The 14,445-nt window shown below is 47.4% G+C and overlaps 1 protein-coding gene across 7 annotated transcripts in view; it reads right to left on the reverse strand.

The window, feature by feature from the left end:
• Positions 1 to 14,445, reverse strand: part of LOC134805077 (inter alpha-trypsin inhibitor, heavy chain 4-like) — a 41,976-nt gene that overhangs the window by 12,262 nt on the left and 15,269 nt on the right. For all 7 annotated transcript variants that reach the window (XM_063778366.1, XM_063778365.1, XM_063778362.1 and 4 more), the window contains exon 15: positions 1,592 to 1,679. In XM_063778366.1, the coding sequence (XP_063634436.1) occupies positions 1,592 to 1,679 (88 nt within the window). The remainder of the gene's footprint in view (positions 1 to 1,591; positions 1,680 to 14,445) is intronic.

A 14,445-nucleotide genomic window follows, 5' to 3' on the forward strand; every position in this document is an offset into this window, starting at 1 on the left:
ACAAGTACTCACCTGCGCCAGTTCTCGAAAATGGTCGTGCCACGCTCTAGTGCGATCGATCTATCATCACTGACAGGACTATTGTAGCCAATAAGCCTGACATCGTGCTGATAGATCGATCGCAGCGCCGGGCCGTGCTCGTCGACGTCACCATCCCCCATGATGAGAATCTCGTGAAAGCCGAGAAGGACAAGTCCAGCAAGTACTGTACTTGGCTCACGAGATAACCGCCATGTGGGATGTTGACTCGACGATCATTGTTCCTATAGTCGTGTCAGCGAACGGTCTCATAGCGAATAGTCTCGACCAACACCTAGAGAGACTCTCGCTGGGTGGTTGGATCAAGGGTCAGATGCAGAAGGTAGTAATTTTGGACACGGTGCGTATAGTACGTCGATTCCTCACTCTGCGGCCCTGACCACCGGCAGCTTGGGCCCTGCCCCGCTGCCGGCGGCACCCTAGGTTAGGTTTTTTATAGTGATGTACCGACTATTGATTTGGCCGACTAGCCGACTAGCCGACTAATCGGCGCTCGAATGGCCGCTTAGTCGGCCGACTAGTCGGCCAGATCATTAGTTTCGTATAAGTTCATGTGAAAAACAATTGTTTTGCTCCTTTGGTTGCGCTATTCATCATATTAGCTTGGCTAAAAGGTGTTCTCTACAGGTTCAAAGACCTATCACAAAAATCCTCGTTCAATTTCTGTCTTTAGTTCTTTTATTTTACGATCCTGAGCAGACCGTCAGTACAGCTTGTAGGAGGTATTTTCAAGGCTCTATTTCCCGTACGTAGTTGCCAGTTAAGACCTATCCCCTGTGGTCAGCGTCTTTACGAGCAACGTAGGGCACGTTAAGTCTCTAAATTTTGCAATAACATGAATAGTTCCTCATGGCCAGTCATGGCTCTACCATTAAAAAAAAAAAACAAAAACAAATTAATAATTAAAAAAAATCGAATTGCTCATGAAATTACACGAGAATCAGTTGAGATCGACCTGTAGAGGAAAACACCAGCCCACCAACATACGATAACCATCAAACGGTCAATTATTTACATGAACAAAAGGTTTCGTATGCATCCTGAATAGGTATTTTAGTAAAATAAACATAAAACATAAGGTATTCTTTCACTAATGAAGTGCCGACTAATCGGCCATTTTTGCCGACTAGTCGCCGACTAATCGCCGACTATAAATGTGTCCGGATAGTCGGCTTTCCCGACTAGTCGGTACATCCCTAGTTTTTTATAATGTGTTTATATGTATTTTTTTGGTTTTTTATGTGCTTTTGTATTTTACTTTTATATTCATGTTATAAACAACCTAACTTAAGAAGAAAAATAATTGAATGAATCAAAATATTATTTTTGTACAAACCTCAGAATATGCTCTGACTATACGACTATACGATAATATAATATGTACCTATATGCATCTGGGCTTACTAGCCTCCTCGCCAGTAAAATAAGTTAGTACCACTGAACTCCGCAACAAGGCGAAGACAAAATAAAATCTTGCTTTACATTCGTTATGCATACTAATTTTCAAAGTGTTGATAGTACCTTTTAAATAGAGTGCGAACAGAGTACTCACTGGGTTCATCTACTGACTGAGTGTCGACGGCGTTGGTGGCGTTCGGCTTCACTACGACGAGAGAGGTCAGCGGGGTCACCAGCTCGTACTAAAATCAAAAGTAAACATATACACAAATAATAACTTACTGACACTTTATTTTCACTATGTTATTTTTATGTATGTCTATTGTCTGTGTGTTTACGAATAAAAAACTATTATATTCTATATACACGCAAAAGGCTTACTACGCTCTATGCGTGCAATATAACAATGCTTACAGGGTTCTAATGGGGTCGCCTCGGGGATGTTTGCCGATGCCGGAATAGCTGGATAGAAGCGAAAGAGGTGTGTTTCAACCTTGAGCAGGATACGGACCAGATATACCTATCCAATAGAATTCTGGGCATTGTTTCAGAAACGTGGGACAGCCCCCTAATGAGACACTGGTTTTGTCTGCATGCGCCAGTTCCTTATGTAACGGGTCATTCATAGGCTAAGTTAATTTTGTATTTTATTTTATTTTTTATTATGTTATCATTTATCAAGTTACTCATAAACCATTTCGGTCGCCGTTACGACACGGTGAAGACACATCTTGCGTCGACACCGTCTAAATATAAAAATTTTACCTTCCAATAAAATTGATATTATGTTTCCTTCTACGTCAGAGATGTTCATTGAGAGAGTAACGCGATCGCCCCACGCCGTGATGTTGTTCCGCTTCCCCTCCCTGCAAACCGTTGCTCGCTTCCCGCGACTCGCCGCCACCATGTCATTGTTGAGGAGAAGTACCGTCGGCATAAAAGTAGCCTAGTAGCCTGCCAGGAAGGCATTACTCACATCTCTGACGTAGAAGGAAACATAATATCAATTTTATTGGAAGGTAAAATTTTTATATTATGTGTTCCGTACTCTACGTCAGAGATGTTCATTGAGACCTGTTTATTATCTCCTGGTGGCGAGTCAGCGGGCGCGCAAGCGTTAGGGCTACACCTACTGTCATAGAACTCAGAGAAAGAATAAATATATACGCCTTATTGCAACCCATGAAATCATTAGTGACTCGTTATAATGATGCATTACAGGAAATTGTGAATTTAAATTGTAATCCCAGGTTAGAATCTGACGTTAAACTGGTTTGAGAGATTTCTCATTCGAAATCGCATCCAATCCGCAGAATCTCGGCGATAGAATGGTCTAAAGGAGAGTCATGTTCCCAATTAACTTAAGCCAAAATATCGCTAATTGGATAGATTTCCAGCCAATTTAGTGATTAAGTACATCGTGGATCGAAAGAAATCTTAAGCGAGGTCGGCTTGGATGAGACTGTGGCTGAAAGCGCGGTGTCCCCTAACATTTTGTGTAATTCTCACAAGTTGACGTACCCAGACTACCTACTTACTGGGTCTATACTTTATTCCTGAGCTTCTAAGAGTCCAATCGGTAAGACACGTTATCTGGTTTAGAGCCGAATTTCGGACACAAAATAATAGCGTGAACGTTATCTATGTAATTGCCCGGGCTACAGTATAGTAGACTATAAGGTCATTGACCCTGCGGCCTGATGCTAACAGTAAAAATGCGGCAGCTCTTCTATATAGGTACGTTGTAGGGCTATTCAAATTAGGGCAAGTAGATTTCTCGCGTCCCAAGCTGGTGGTTTGGGAGGCGCTGGTCTCGCTATTAATGGCGTTGGAAGAAGGCATAGTGTCCGATAGTGGTTCACATACAGCGCTTGTTACAGGCTTATGAACAAGTCTCGTTTTGAAAGCTAACATGGGCAATATAAATATATGTCTGAGATAGTTCGCTACTTCACTGGATATTAGAGGTACCTGGCAGTCGATCTTATTTTTGATGCACCATGAAGACCATTTCTACATTGTGGGCGTACAGGCGGCCTAGAGAGTTGCGTTTCGTTCGCTACGTAGCGTTAGCCCTTGGCATGTTGCATGCATGCGCCAGTCACGCCAGTAGGTACATCACAGCGGACGTCACTTCTGATCCCGCCAGCTCGGTGTTGGAGCGTCCTATCTGACAGGATCTACGCCTCATTCTTAAGGTCGTTGACTCTTAAGGGAGGGCGGTCTGACGCTTTGTTCACTAGGACCGCCAGTAAATTGCAAGCTTACCACAGCTGCGTGAAGACTCTCCTTATCACGCCGTCACAGGTAACAGACTAGGCTGGGAGGTGGAGACATCCATACCAAGTCATATCACCGGCAGCTGCCAGAAGCGAAGTGGTAGCAGTTCAAAGAGTCTGTTAAGAAATACCGTGACACAGTGCGAAGGCTCTCGAAATCGGAGGCTGGCCAACAAGGCGCCTATCAGGCGCAGATAGTCTCGGCGGCTTCTGGGCGTAGCTGCCACTCGGGCACGCAGTGACTTCTTGATAATCCGTCGCCCTCGGGGGTTGTACCGACCTAGTAAGTAGCAAGGAACCAGCGCGACCTGTACACGATCTGCTGGCATCAGCAGTTTTTGCGACAGCCGTGGTAACGGAGGGGATGTAGTGTCGCCGTCGTTTTATGTATACTGTAGTGGTGCGGTTGTATGTTTACACTTCTGTCGTCAGCGCTGCAGATGTGGCCCGTTAACGGTTACTCTTCACTGTAAGGGCCTTACCTCGTACATTGTCTACCAATATTGGAGGTTGTAACGGACTGCTTGCATAAGATGAGGAAGGAAGTGGCGCGAGGCTTTCGGCAGCTTCGTGTTGCTGGGGACTGCGAAGGTGTCACCTTCCTCCATGAACTAAAGTTTGCGAGTTTGAGACTGAACAGGAGGCATTGAGTCTCATTTCTGCGAGAAACTCGGCAGCAAGGCAGGCCTGTATGTCGCGAAAAAGAAAACTATCAATCGGGGTGTTGTGCCGCGTGTCCCACGTGATGTCTAGGAGCGTGATAGTCTAATTCGCTTTACCCGAAGAAACACCCTATATCGAGCTAGTATAGGGGTATGGTAGCATGCTTTTAAGGAAATCGAACTAATGAAATCAAGTCTAAAATCGATTTTGGCGCTTGCGTAACAAAACTGTTTCGATAAAGTCGAAGACAGACAGATGGAAACTGCTGGAGTCCTCCTGGCCCCTCTCTCTTAGCACCGGAAACTCAAGCTTGTTCAGGCGCAGCGGGTTTATTTGTCCCATTTTGTTTATTAGGGGCTTGGCGCACGAGTTCGTCTTTGTAAGACGGAACTTAAGCTGGAGAGCGCGGGCAAGCAGAGATAATTATGTGAAGTCTGCAGACCTTTTCGATGCCTTTCACCTCGGTTTTGAGCGGTCGCACAGGGCCTTGTCGCTAGCTGTTCTTCGGTTGGATCACTCCATGGCCTCGAGAAGTCGTAGGAACCTCGAAGCGGCACGGCCCCACGTCGATCAGCACCTTTATGAAGCCCAGGAACACGACGTATTTTCCTCTGAGTATCGACATATCTTACCGCTTTCAACTCCGGGCAGTCGAGCCACGCTAGGACGAGGCTCCTTACGACCTTGTCTGCCGTCGCCGGAGGATTCCTTAACCGAAACCAAGAGCTTAGCGGTCTGTTCGTGCTGTAGCTATAGGCGCCTGCGTACCTCAATGGGACCACGTGGACAGGACAAAACTGATACTGTGGCGCCCAGCGCAGGTTGGTGGGCAGCATCGGCGGCAGGTAAGTTCGCGGTGGTATTCTTGCGAACAGAACATGGGCGCCATTGCAAGGGACGACATCGTCGTGGTTGCAGCATCGGTGGACAGCATCGACGTGATTGTCGGTGCTATGGGGGTCCAGGCAGGAGGAGCAATAATAACCGCGGTATAGTCAGTTAAATAATGAACATTTATTGAAATGTATCGTCGTCTTATATACTATTCCTAAACCTACGAAAAACAGAAAGATAGGTATCTTAGAACTGCAGAATCTAATCTACCCTTTGACGTAAATCGCGCCTCTCTAGAGTGCGATGGCATATTTTCTATCCCGCTCACAATCGCCGGTTGCATGAAGTGGGTAGTAGAAAATACAGCAATTCAGGACTACCGCGGAGAATGTCGCTTTCGAGAGTAGCACGCCCTGTCTTCCATCTCGCTCCAACCGTTGCGTAAATACGTGCGCGCCGCCTGCGCGCGCCTCAGTTGCGTCCGGCCGTCGATGTGAGCGCATGTCCCATAGCACTCCCTCTCAAGCGAAGCGAATACGTTTCGTGACTCTGCCCGATCTCGTCACATACGTCTGAGTGTCTGGGCTAGATGCAGAAGGCTGGCTGTCGCTTGTGACGTCTTCATTGTAGATGTAGGCTGGCTTCAGACGCTCAATAGTGACGACAGTAGTTCGTTGTGGCATTTGTATCTTGAAATACTTGTCGTAGCGTTTGAGAACCTCGAACGGACCGTCATATGGTGGTGTGAGCGGGGGTCGCACGGTGTCATTACGCACGAATACGTGAGTGCACGACGCAAGGTCCTTATGCACGAAAGGTCTCCATTGCGTGCGTCCGGGTTACAGGAACAAGTGATGACATTATCTCTGACAAACGTCGTACAAACTCTGCATCTTCAATCGTCGACTTTGTAGGTACGAAGAAATCAGCTGGCATGCGTAGTGGAGATCCATACGTCATCAATGCAGGGCTTAGGTTGTTATCGCTGCGTAATGCGGCTCGTAATCCAAATAAAACTGTAGGCAGCTCTTCGGACCATCTTGAACTTTCGCCCCTTGCCATAAGAGCGGCTTTCAAGGTGCGGTGTAGCCTCTCCACTTGAGAATTCGCCTGAGGGTGGTAGGCAGTGGTACGTATTCTCGTAGTCCCAAGCTTCTTCAGGAGAGCGTTGAAAAGGTTTGACTCAAAGGTACGACCTTGATCTGACGTGATGCGTAGCGGACATCCAAATCTCGTAATCCAGTGCTCGTACAAGACTTTAGCGACAACTTCAGCTGTTATGTCACGTACTGGTATTGCCTCGGGCCACTTCGTGCAGCGGTCGATCATTGTGACGCAATATCGATAATCATTTGATATTCTTAGGGGTCCCACGATATCGATATGCAGATGCTCGAAACGTTGAGATGGCGGGAACTCGCCGATAGGTGGAATCACGTGACGATGTATTTTAGCTCGTTGACATCCAATGCATACTCGAGTCCAAAGTGCGACGTCTCTGTTCATTGCTGGCCAAAAGAACTTAGATGCCATAAGTCTCCTCGTTGCGCGTACACCTGAGTGGCTTATACCGTGTTGCGCTTTGTAGGCCGCATAACGATAAGCGATAGGTAAGTACGGTCGCGGTGTGCCAGTTGAGAGCTCACACGTGATTGGTCGATTGATGGCTGGTAACGTGACTTCAGTGAACTTCAGATTTTCTTGAGTTTTCAATTTTGTTAGTTCTTCATCGGTGCGCTGGTCGGTGGCTAACTTGTCAAAATCTATTGCGGAAGGACATTGTATTTCTTCGATTCGTGATAAGGCGTCAGCGATGTTGTTTTTGTCGCCTGGGATATACTGGATGCTCGAACAAAATTGGCTAATGAAGTGCAGTTGGCGCTCGCGTCTCGGAGTGTCGCTGCTGCTCGGTGCTCGCGTAAGTGCGTGCGTAAGTGGTCTGTGATCCGTGTAGACGATGACGTCATTGCCTTCTATAAGTCGTCTGAAGTGCTTTACAGCCATGTAAATCGCTAGGAGTTCGCGATCATACACACTGTAGCGGCGTTGCGTCGGACTCATGCAGTGCCTTCGAGAAAAATGCCAGAGGTTTCCAAACATCATCAACTTTCTGTTGGACTACTCCTCCTACGCTGTGGTCTGATGCATCACTCATGATACATAGAGGAGCGCCGTGAACTGGATATGATAGCGTAGTTGCTTCCAATATGCTTTGGCGGCATTTCTTGAAAGCTTCATCTGACTCGGTGTTCCATTCGATAGGAGTCTTGTCATTTTTCTTGGAGTTGTGCAGATACTTGTTGAGTTGAAACTGAAGTTCCGCTTGATGTGGTAGGCAGTCACGGTAAAAATTTAACATGCCTAGAAATCTTCTCAGCTCACAGACTGTCTTCGGCTTTGGGTAATTCGATATTGCTTCGATCCGTTCTTGAGTGGGACTGATGCCGTCGGGTGATACTTCATAGCCAAGGAAGTTGATTTTTCTTCGTCCGAACTCGCATTTGTCGACATTGAGAGTTACGCCGTATTTATCTAGGCGTTCCAGGACTTGTCGAAGCAGTGTTTTGTGTTCTTCTTCATTTTCAGAGGACAGGAGAAGATCATCGACGTAGCAGAAACAGCCATCTATGCCTCGTAGAACGTCGTGCATGAATCGTTGGAATGTTTGGCTTGAGTTACGGAGCCCGAACGTCATTGAGTTAAACTGGAACAACCCGAACGGTGTGATTATTGAAGTTTTCTGCGCGTCTTCTTTGTTCATGGGTATCCAAAAATACGCCATCTTCAGGTCTAATTTAGAAAAAATCTTCTTATTGTGCAACTGGTATGTAAAATCTTGAATTCGAGGTAACGGATAGCGATCGGGTTGCGTTACGGCGTTCAGACGTCTATAGTCACCGCATACACGTAGAGAACCATCTTTCTTCTTGACAACGTGCAGTGGACTTGCCCAGGGGCTGTTTGAGGGTTGACAGATGCCCATTTCCATCAAGCGTTCGAATTCGGCCTTCGCCGCTGCATATTTGTCGGGCGGCAGTGGGCGTGCCCTGGCGAAGAGTGGGGGGCCCGTAGTCTCGATGAAATGTTGCACGTTGTGCTTGGCCGGCGTTTTCAAAGACATTGGTCGTAGTACATTAGGATACTGCTTGAGAATCTCGTAGTAGGCTTGATTGCTGCTGATCAAATAGACGGTTTCTTGAGTACTTCGAACTGTTAACGCGTTGACTTGGAGTTTAGTGGTTTTATCGATGAGCTTCTTTTGATCCAGGTCAGGTAGCAGCTTGTAGTGCCGAAGGAAATCAGCTCCGAGGATTGAGGTCTTGATGGCAGCCACGATAAACGTCCAACGGTAGTCGCGCCGTAGCCCCAAGTTGAGAGTGATCGTTTTCTCTCCATAGGTCTTTATCGGCGTGTCGTTTGCGGCGTAAAGCTTGTAGGTGCTTGATAACTGGTTTTTCTTGTGATGCGACGATAGTACAGATATTTCGGCGCCAGTGTCGACGAGGTAACGTTCTCGAGAGTTGCGATCGATGACACATAGGCGGTTGCTGACTGAAGGTACACCGAGGCCCGCCAGAGTCGGTGTAGGCATTAGTTTTCCGATGAGCTAGTTTTCTTGCTACACGGCGATTCACATCTTCGTGCTTTGTCTCCGAATCTGAAGTGATATCTGCAGAGCCATCCAGGATCACCTGGATTGCGTGAAGTTCCATGCGCCGACATAGATCTCGAACGGGAACGGCTGCGAGAGCGGAAGGGACGGCGATAGCGTTGCCGGCCGCCGGACCGAAGGGCTGCAATTTCGAGTGTTAAATTGTCGAGCTTCTGGGATAACTTCTCAAAAAATGTGTTTTGGCTGCTTTGCGGGGCTTGAAAGTCTGTGGCTTGTGTGACTGCAGCAACGGTGACTGGCTCGGCGTGCTATAACATCTTGTCGGCCATGGCGGCGAGAATATCTAGTGATGACTCGTTGTTGACAGAAAGAACTGTGCGTACTTGTACTGGGAGTTGATTCATCCACATGACCTTCAAACCGTCGTCTGGTACCATATTCTTGCCTAGTTCTCGCATTCGTCTTAAAAGCTGTGTTGGCTTCTGTTCCCCTAGCTCGAGACCGCTGATAAGCTTCTGGAATTGCCTGGACGCAGATTCTTCGTAGACAGAAAGGAGACGAGTTTTCAGCGCGTTGTACTTGCCAGTGGATGGCGGCTTAAGAATGATGTCGCTAACTTGTTGAATATCAGCTGCTTGCATAACGCCGAGTGCATATCGAAATTTCTGGTCATCACTTGTCTTCAGAGGTTCGACGATAGCTTCAAACTGCGCAATCCATAAACGTGGATGCTCGCGCCAAAACGGTAGTAACTTGGACTGGATGGAGATTCCGGCGAGATCGTAGCTTGATGACGGCAGCTGCAGATGTAGCGCATTCGATGCTGTATTTGGTTCTTGCACGTTTTCTTTTTCCATTTTTCGCTTGTCTTGAGCTCCATCCTCGCTGTCAGACATCTTCTAGGCGTCGACGGGTCACCAGGTATGGGGGTCCAGGCAGGAGGAGCAATATTAAACGCGGTATAGTCAGTTAAATAATGAACATTTATTGAAATGTATCGTCGTCTTATATACTATTCCTAAACCTACGAAAAACAGAAAGATAGGTATCTTAGAACTGCAGAATCTAATCTACCCTTTGACGTAAATCGCGCCTCTCTAGAGTGCGATGGCATATTTTCTATCCCGCTCACAATCGCCGGTTGCATGAAGTGGGTAGTAGAAAATACAGCAATTCAGGACTACCGCGGAGAATGTCGCTTTCGAGAGTAGCACGCCCTGTCTTCCATCTCGCTCCAACCGTTGCGTAAATACGTGCGCGCCGCCTGCGCGCGCCTCAGTTGCGTCCGGCCGTCGATGTGAGCGCATGTCCCATAGTGCCATCATGGCAACCGCCGCCGCTCAGGAGGCGCCGGTGCGTGAAGCTAGAGGCGCCATCGTGGCGGCCGGCTCGGGAGGCACCGTTGCGTGAGGCCGGGCGGCGCTATCATGGCGGCCGCCACTGGTTCGGGAGGCGCTGGTGCGTGAGGCGACGACCCATCGTGGCGGCCCGCTCTAGAGGCGCTGTCGCGTAAGGCGGGCGGCTCCATCGTGGCGGCCGCCGCCGCCGGCTCGGGAGGCGCCGGTGCGTGAGGCGAGACGCGCCATCGTGGCGGCCAGCTCGGGAGGCACCGGTGCGTGAGACGGCCGCCGCCTGGCTCGGGAGGCACTGGTGTGAGGCGAGAGGCGCCATCGTGGCGGCCAGCTCGAGAAGCGCCAGTGCGCGAGGCGGTGGTGCCATCGTGGCGGGCGGCGCCATCGTGGTGGCCACCACCGGCGCGTAGGTAACCAGCGACGCTCATGACGGACGGCAACCAACGCAGCGATCGTCGCTACGCGTTTCCACTGCTTCCACGTAACTTACCTTCCTTCCATTTGAGCAGTCGGGACGCAGAAGCGGTCCGCCTTCACCTTGGCGCCAGGACGGGATCGAGAGGTCCGCGATCCACCCGCGCCGCGACCGCAGCAACAGGAGTGGGCGTGTGCCTCTCGGAGTCCCGCGGACTAGAAGCGCCCGCAGCCACAGGAGCGGGCGTGTGACGTCTCTCGGAGTCCCGCGGACTGGAAGCGTCCGCACCGCGACTGCAGCAACAGGAGCGGGCGCGGCCTGGAAGCGTCCGCACCGCGACTGCTCTCGCGGACTAGAAGCGTCCGCACCGCGTCTGCAGCAACAGGAGCGGGCGTGGCCTGGAAGCGTCCGCACTGCGACTGCTCTCGCGGACTGGAAGCGTCCGCACCGCGACTGCAGTAACAGGAGCGGGCGCGGCCTGGAAGCGTCCGCACCGCGACTGCTCTCGCGGACTGGAAGCGTCCGCACCGTGACTGCAGCAACAGGAGCGGGCGCGGGGCGCGGGCTGGAAGCGTCCGCACCGCGACTGCTCTCGCGGACTGGAAGCGTCCGCACCGCGACTGCAGCAACAGGAGCGGGCGCGGGACAGGACCGGGCGCGTACTGAAAGCGCTCGCACCGCGACTGCTCTCGCGGACTGGAAGCGTCCGCATCGCGACTGCAGCAACAGGAGTGGGCGTCCCGCGGACCCCGCACCGCGACACCTCGGGCTCCGGCCCGCAGCGTCGCGGCGTCTCGGAGTCACCTTGGACGACAGCAGAAGAAAGTCGACGGCGCGCGGGGGCCGGGGCCCGGGCGGGCGCCGGGCGGGGCAGGGGAGCCCCCGTCGCGTCGCAACTAACGACACGAGGTACTCCCAGGTTAATATGACCTGCCCGAGAACCATCCTTTAGTGTCGAAGTAACTTCTGAACGCCAATAGAACTAGAATATCATTAAACTGGCTCACCGGATGGTTCGTGACAATCCAAACCTCCTTATCGGCGAAGCGCGGCACCCGGCAGCGGCGCGCGCAGGCTGTCCGCCTCCGCGCCGCCCGGGCGCCGCCCCCGCCGCCGCCGGCACGATGACCGCACGTTCCCTCTCCGATGCGGAGCGACTGCGTTACCACTTGTTAACGAAAACTACTGACGCACTTCCTACTTCGATCTCGAAAATGCGAGTTAACGGTAACGATTTTAGCAGCATGGAATTTGAAAATTAATTTAGCAAGAAAAAGTGGGTAGAAACGAAAAGCACCGTTCGATGACTTCGATCGCGAGACCGCCAAAAGACTAATATGTAGTAGCGATCTCTGCTATATCTCACTATTTAATCGACCGAGCTTTGGATCGGAAATGTTAAAACACCATGCTGCAAAAATATACGCAAAAAAAAATATTTGCGGATCATCGGTCAGACGGTCGACGAAACAATGACATGGTGGCGGCGAGTCGCGGGAAGCGAGCAACGGTTTGCAGGGAGGGGAAGCGGAACAACGTCACGGAGTGGGGCGGAGCGACTACAAAGACGCTAGCGGCATCTGTCGGTCACCGATCGCGTTACTCTCTCAATGAACATCTCTGACGTAGAGTACGGAACACATAATAAATTAAAATAATACTGAAAATTTGTATTTTACTTTTATATTCATATTATAAATGACCTAGCCTAAGAAGAAAAATAAATAAATAATAAATAGGGGAGAGGGGGTCAGCTATCACTGCAGGCAGCTTAGAACAAATGCGTTTAAAAATGTATTTTTGATGCGATAATTATCAAGGCCTGTTCACTTCCTAAGAAAGTTATGTCCCCAAATAATTGCGCATGTGTGCGCCTTAATCTTCTATGTGTGCGTTGGCCTCCGGGAAAAAGTTGCGAGTATAATAAAAATAAAAACATTTTTCTACAGCAACATTGCTCCCAACTCTGATTTAAATTATCACGAATTTTATACAATATTAATCATAAAACGGGACTTAAAACGCTTAAAACTTAATTACATGCGATTAAGTTTTATAATGAATATTTGCTTCCAACTGTCTTTATCAATGTTCATAAAATATATGGAGGGTAGGTACGTCTACCCACCATAATAAAAAATATATTTGTCAATGACTCTGTCCAACTGCTGTGGTTAAAGTTCATAACGAAAATTTTATTTATTAACTCTTTAAATAATACATACAACGTGTACCGCTACGTACCACTTAAGACTGTAAGTCTGTACCTACATGGATTACAGCAATGCACATAGAAAATGTGCTAAATGCGGAGCAACGGCTGTTGAAGCAGCCAGAGTGAAATTTACAACTTTAGTGGGTTCAGAAGGAACCGAGTCATAACGCATCTGGAAAGCGTATTAATTAACCGTGAAGAAATGTATGAATACAAGTTGGAAATCTGTGTAAAATGCCGTATGTAAAGTGTAGTGTATCTGTGTGTAAAGTGTAATAGGTAGGCATGCCTAATGTTATTTGCATAAAAGGTACTGAAAACTTTGTGAATGCGCTTTATTAATGTCTATTTTTTTATTAAGTTGCCAGTTGCCAGTTTTCAGTGTATATTTTTATATGTAAAACATTTTTTAATAAATAATATATATAATGTTATAAACATAAACATGCCTTTTATTTAAATCAATTGATAATACCACAAACAAGGGGTAATATTTGCATCTTGCATATATTTCGTGATATGAAGATAACAAATATGTTTATCAACAGAATTACTACCTACCAATACCCGCCAGGCTAAACCGGTTGTCAACTTTAGTTCCATTGGTACACAAAGACGGCGCCACTAGTATAAACGTATAAACGGTTGGGGACATTTTTTTGTATGGAGTTACCGTTCTTCTCCTAGTGAGTATTATATTCTTTGATAATGATCCAAATCCATATTTTGGGCTTGCAACATCGACCCACACAACTGTTACCTGACATATTTGAAGTTTGTCAGAACATGAACGAACCAGTAGCCTAGTTTGTTTTCGATGCTACCCGTTAGCGGTATTTGTGCACATTTGTAAGGTTTCTCAGGCTGTACCTATTGGAAGGAAGTGGTTAGCGAAACTTAATTTATTAGATAGAACAATCTATTAGTGACGAAGGATGAATAAACAAAATTTGCAATGTTTCTACAAAAAAAACGACGTTTATTTTTTTAAATAGGTGTTGGGGTAGTTATGAAAAATAAATAGTAGGCAGTTTTGATTAGCAGTCTGTTCAAAACTACCCCGGCCATAAGAAATGTTCATATCTGCCCCATATTGACTGGCATAGGTATGTACATTATAACCGTAATAATATTTTACTTATTTTAGTAAATGTTAATAATGCATTTACCTAAATTCCGTAATAAGTACTGAACCACTTAGTGTTCAGTACTTATTACGTTTTGTCATGTTTAATATAATATTTATTAGAATTTTGCATTTAGGTACAATATTACAAAATCTTAAATTAGTATTCTATAAATAATTAAAACATTGCAGTTTATTGATTTATTTGTTAAAAGATAATAACGGTAAGAAATTATAAAAATAAAGAGAATCACAGAGAACCAAAATATAATAAATACTCATATAATCCGCTGTTAAAACATTATTGGGGTAGTTTTGAAAAATGGTATGTGCAAAACTGCCTCAAGGGGGTAGCTTTAGTAAGATTTCAATACTTTTCAAAGGTACCCCCACTGAGGCACCTTCGAACACTCCAAAAACATGAATGTACAAAACTACCCCATCTTTGTTGTAACTGCAAATTATACGAGTAAACTGTTAATACGATTATTTCTAGTGACAAATTGTACCA

The sequence above is a fragment of the Cydia splendana genome, chromosome Z, assembly GCF_910591565.1.
Source record: "Cydia splendana chromosome Z, ilCydSple1.2, whole genome shotgun sequence".
Taxonomy (NCBI): Eukaryota; Metazoa; Arthropoda; class Insecta; order Lepidoptera; family Tortricidae; genus Cydia; species Cydia splendana.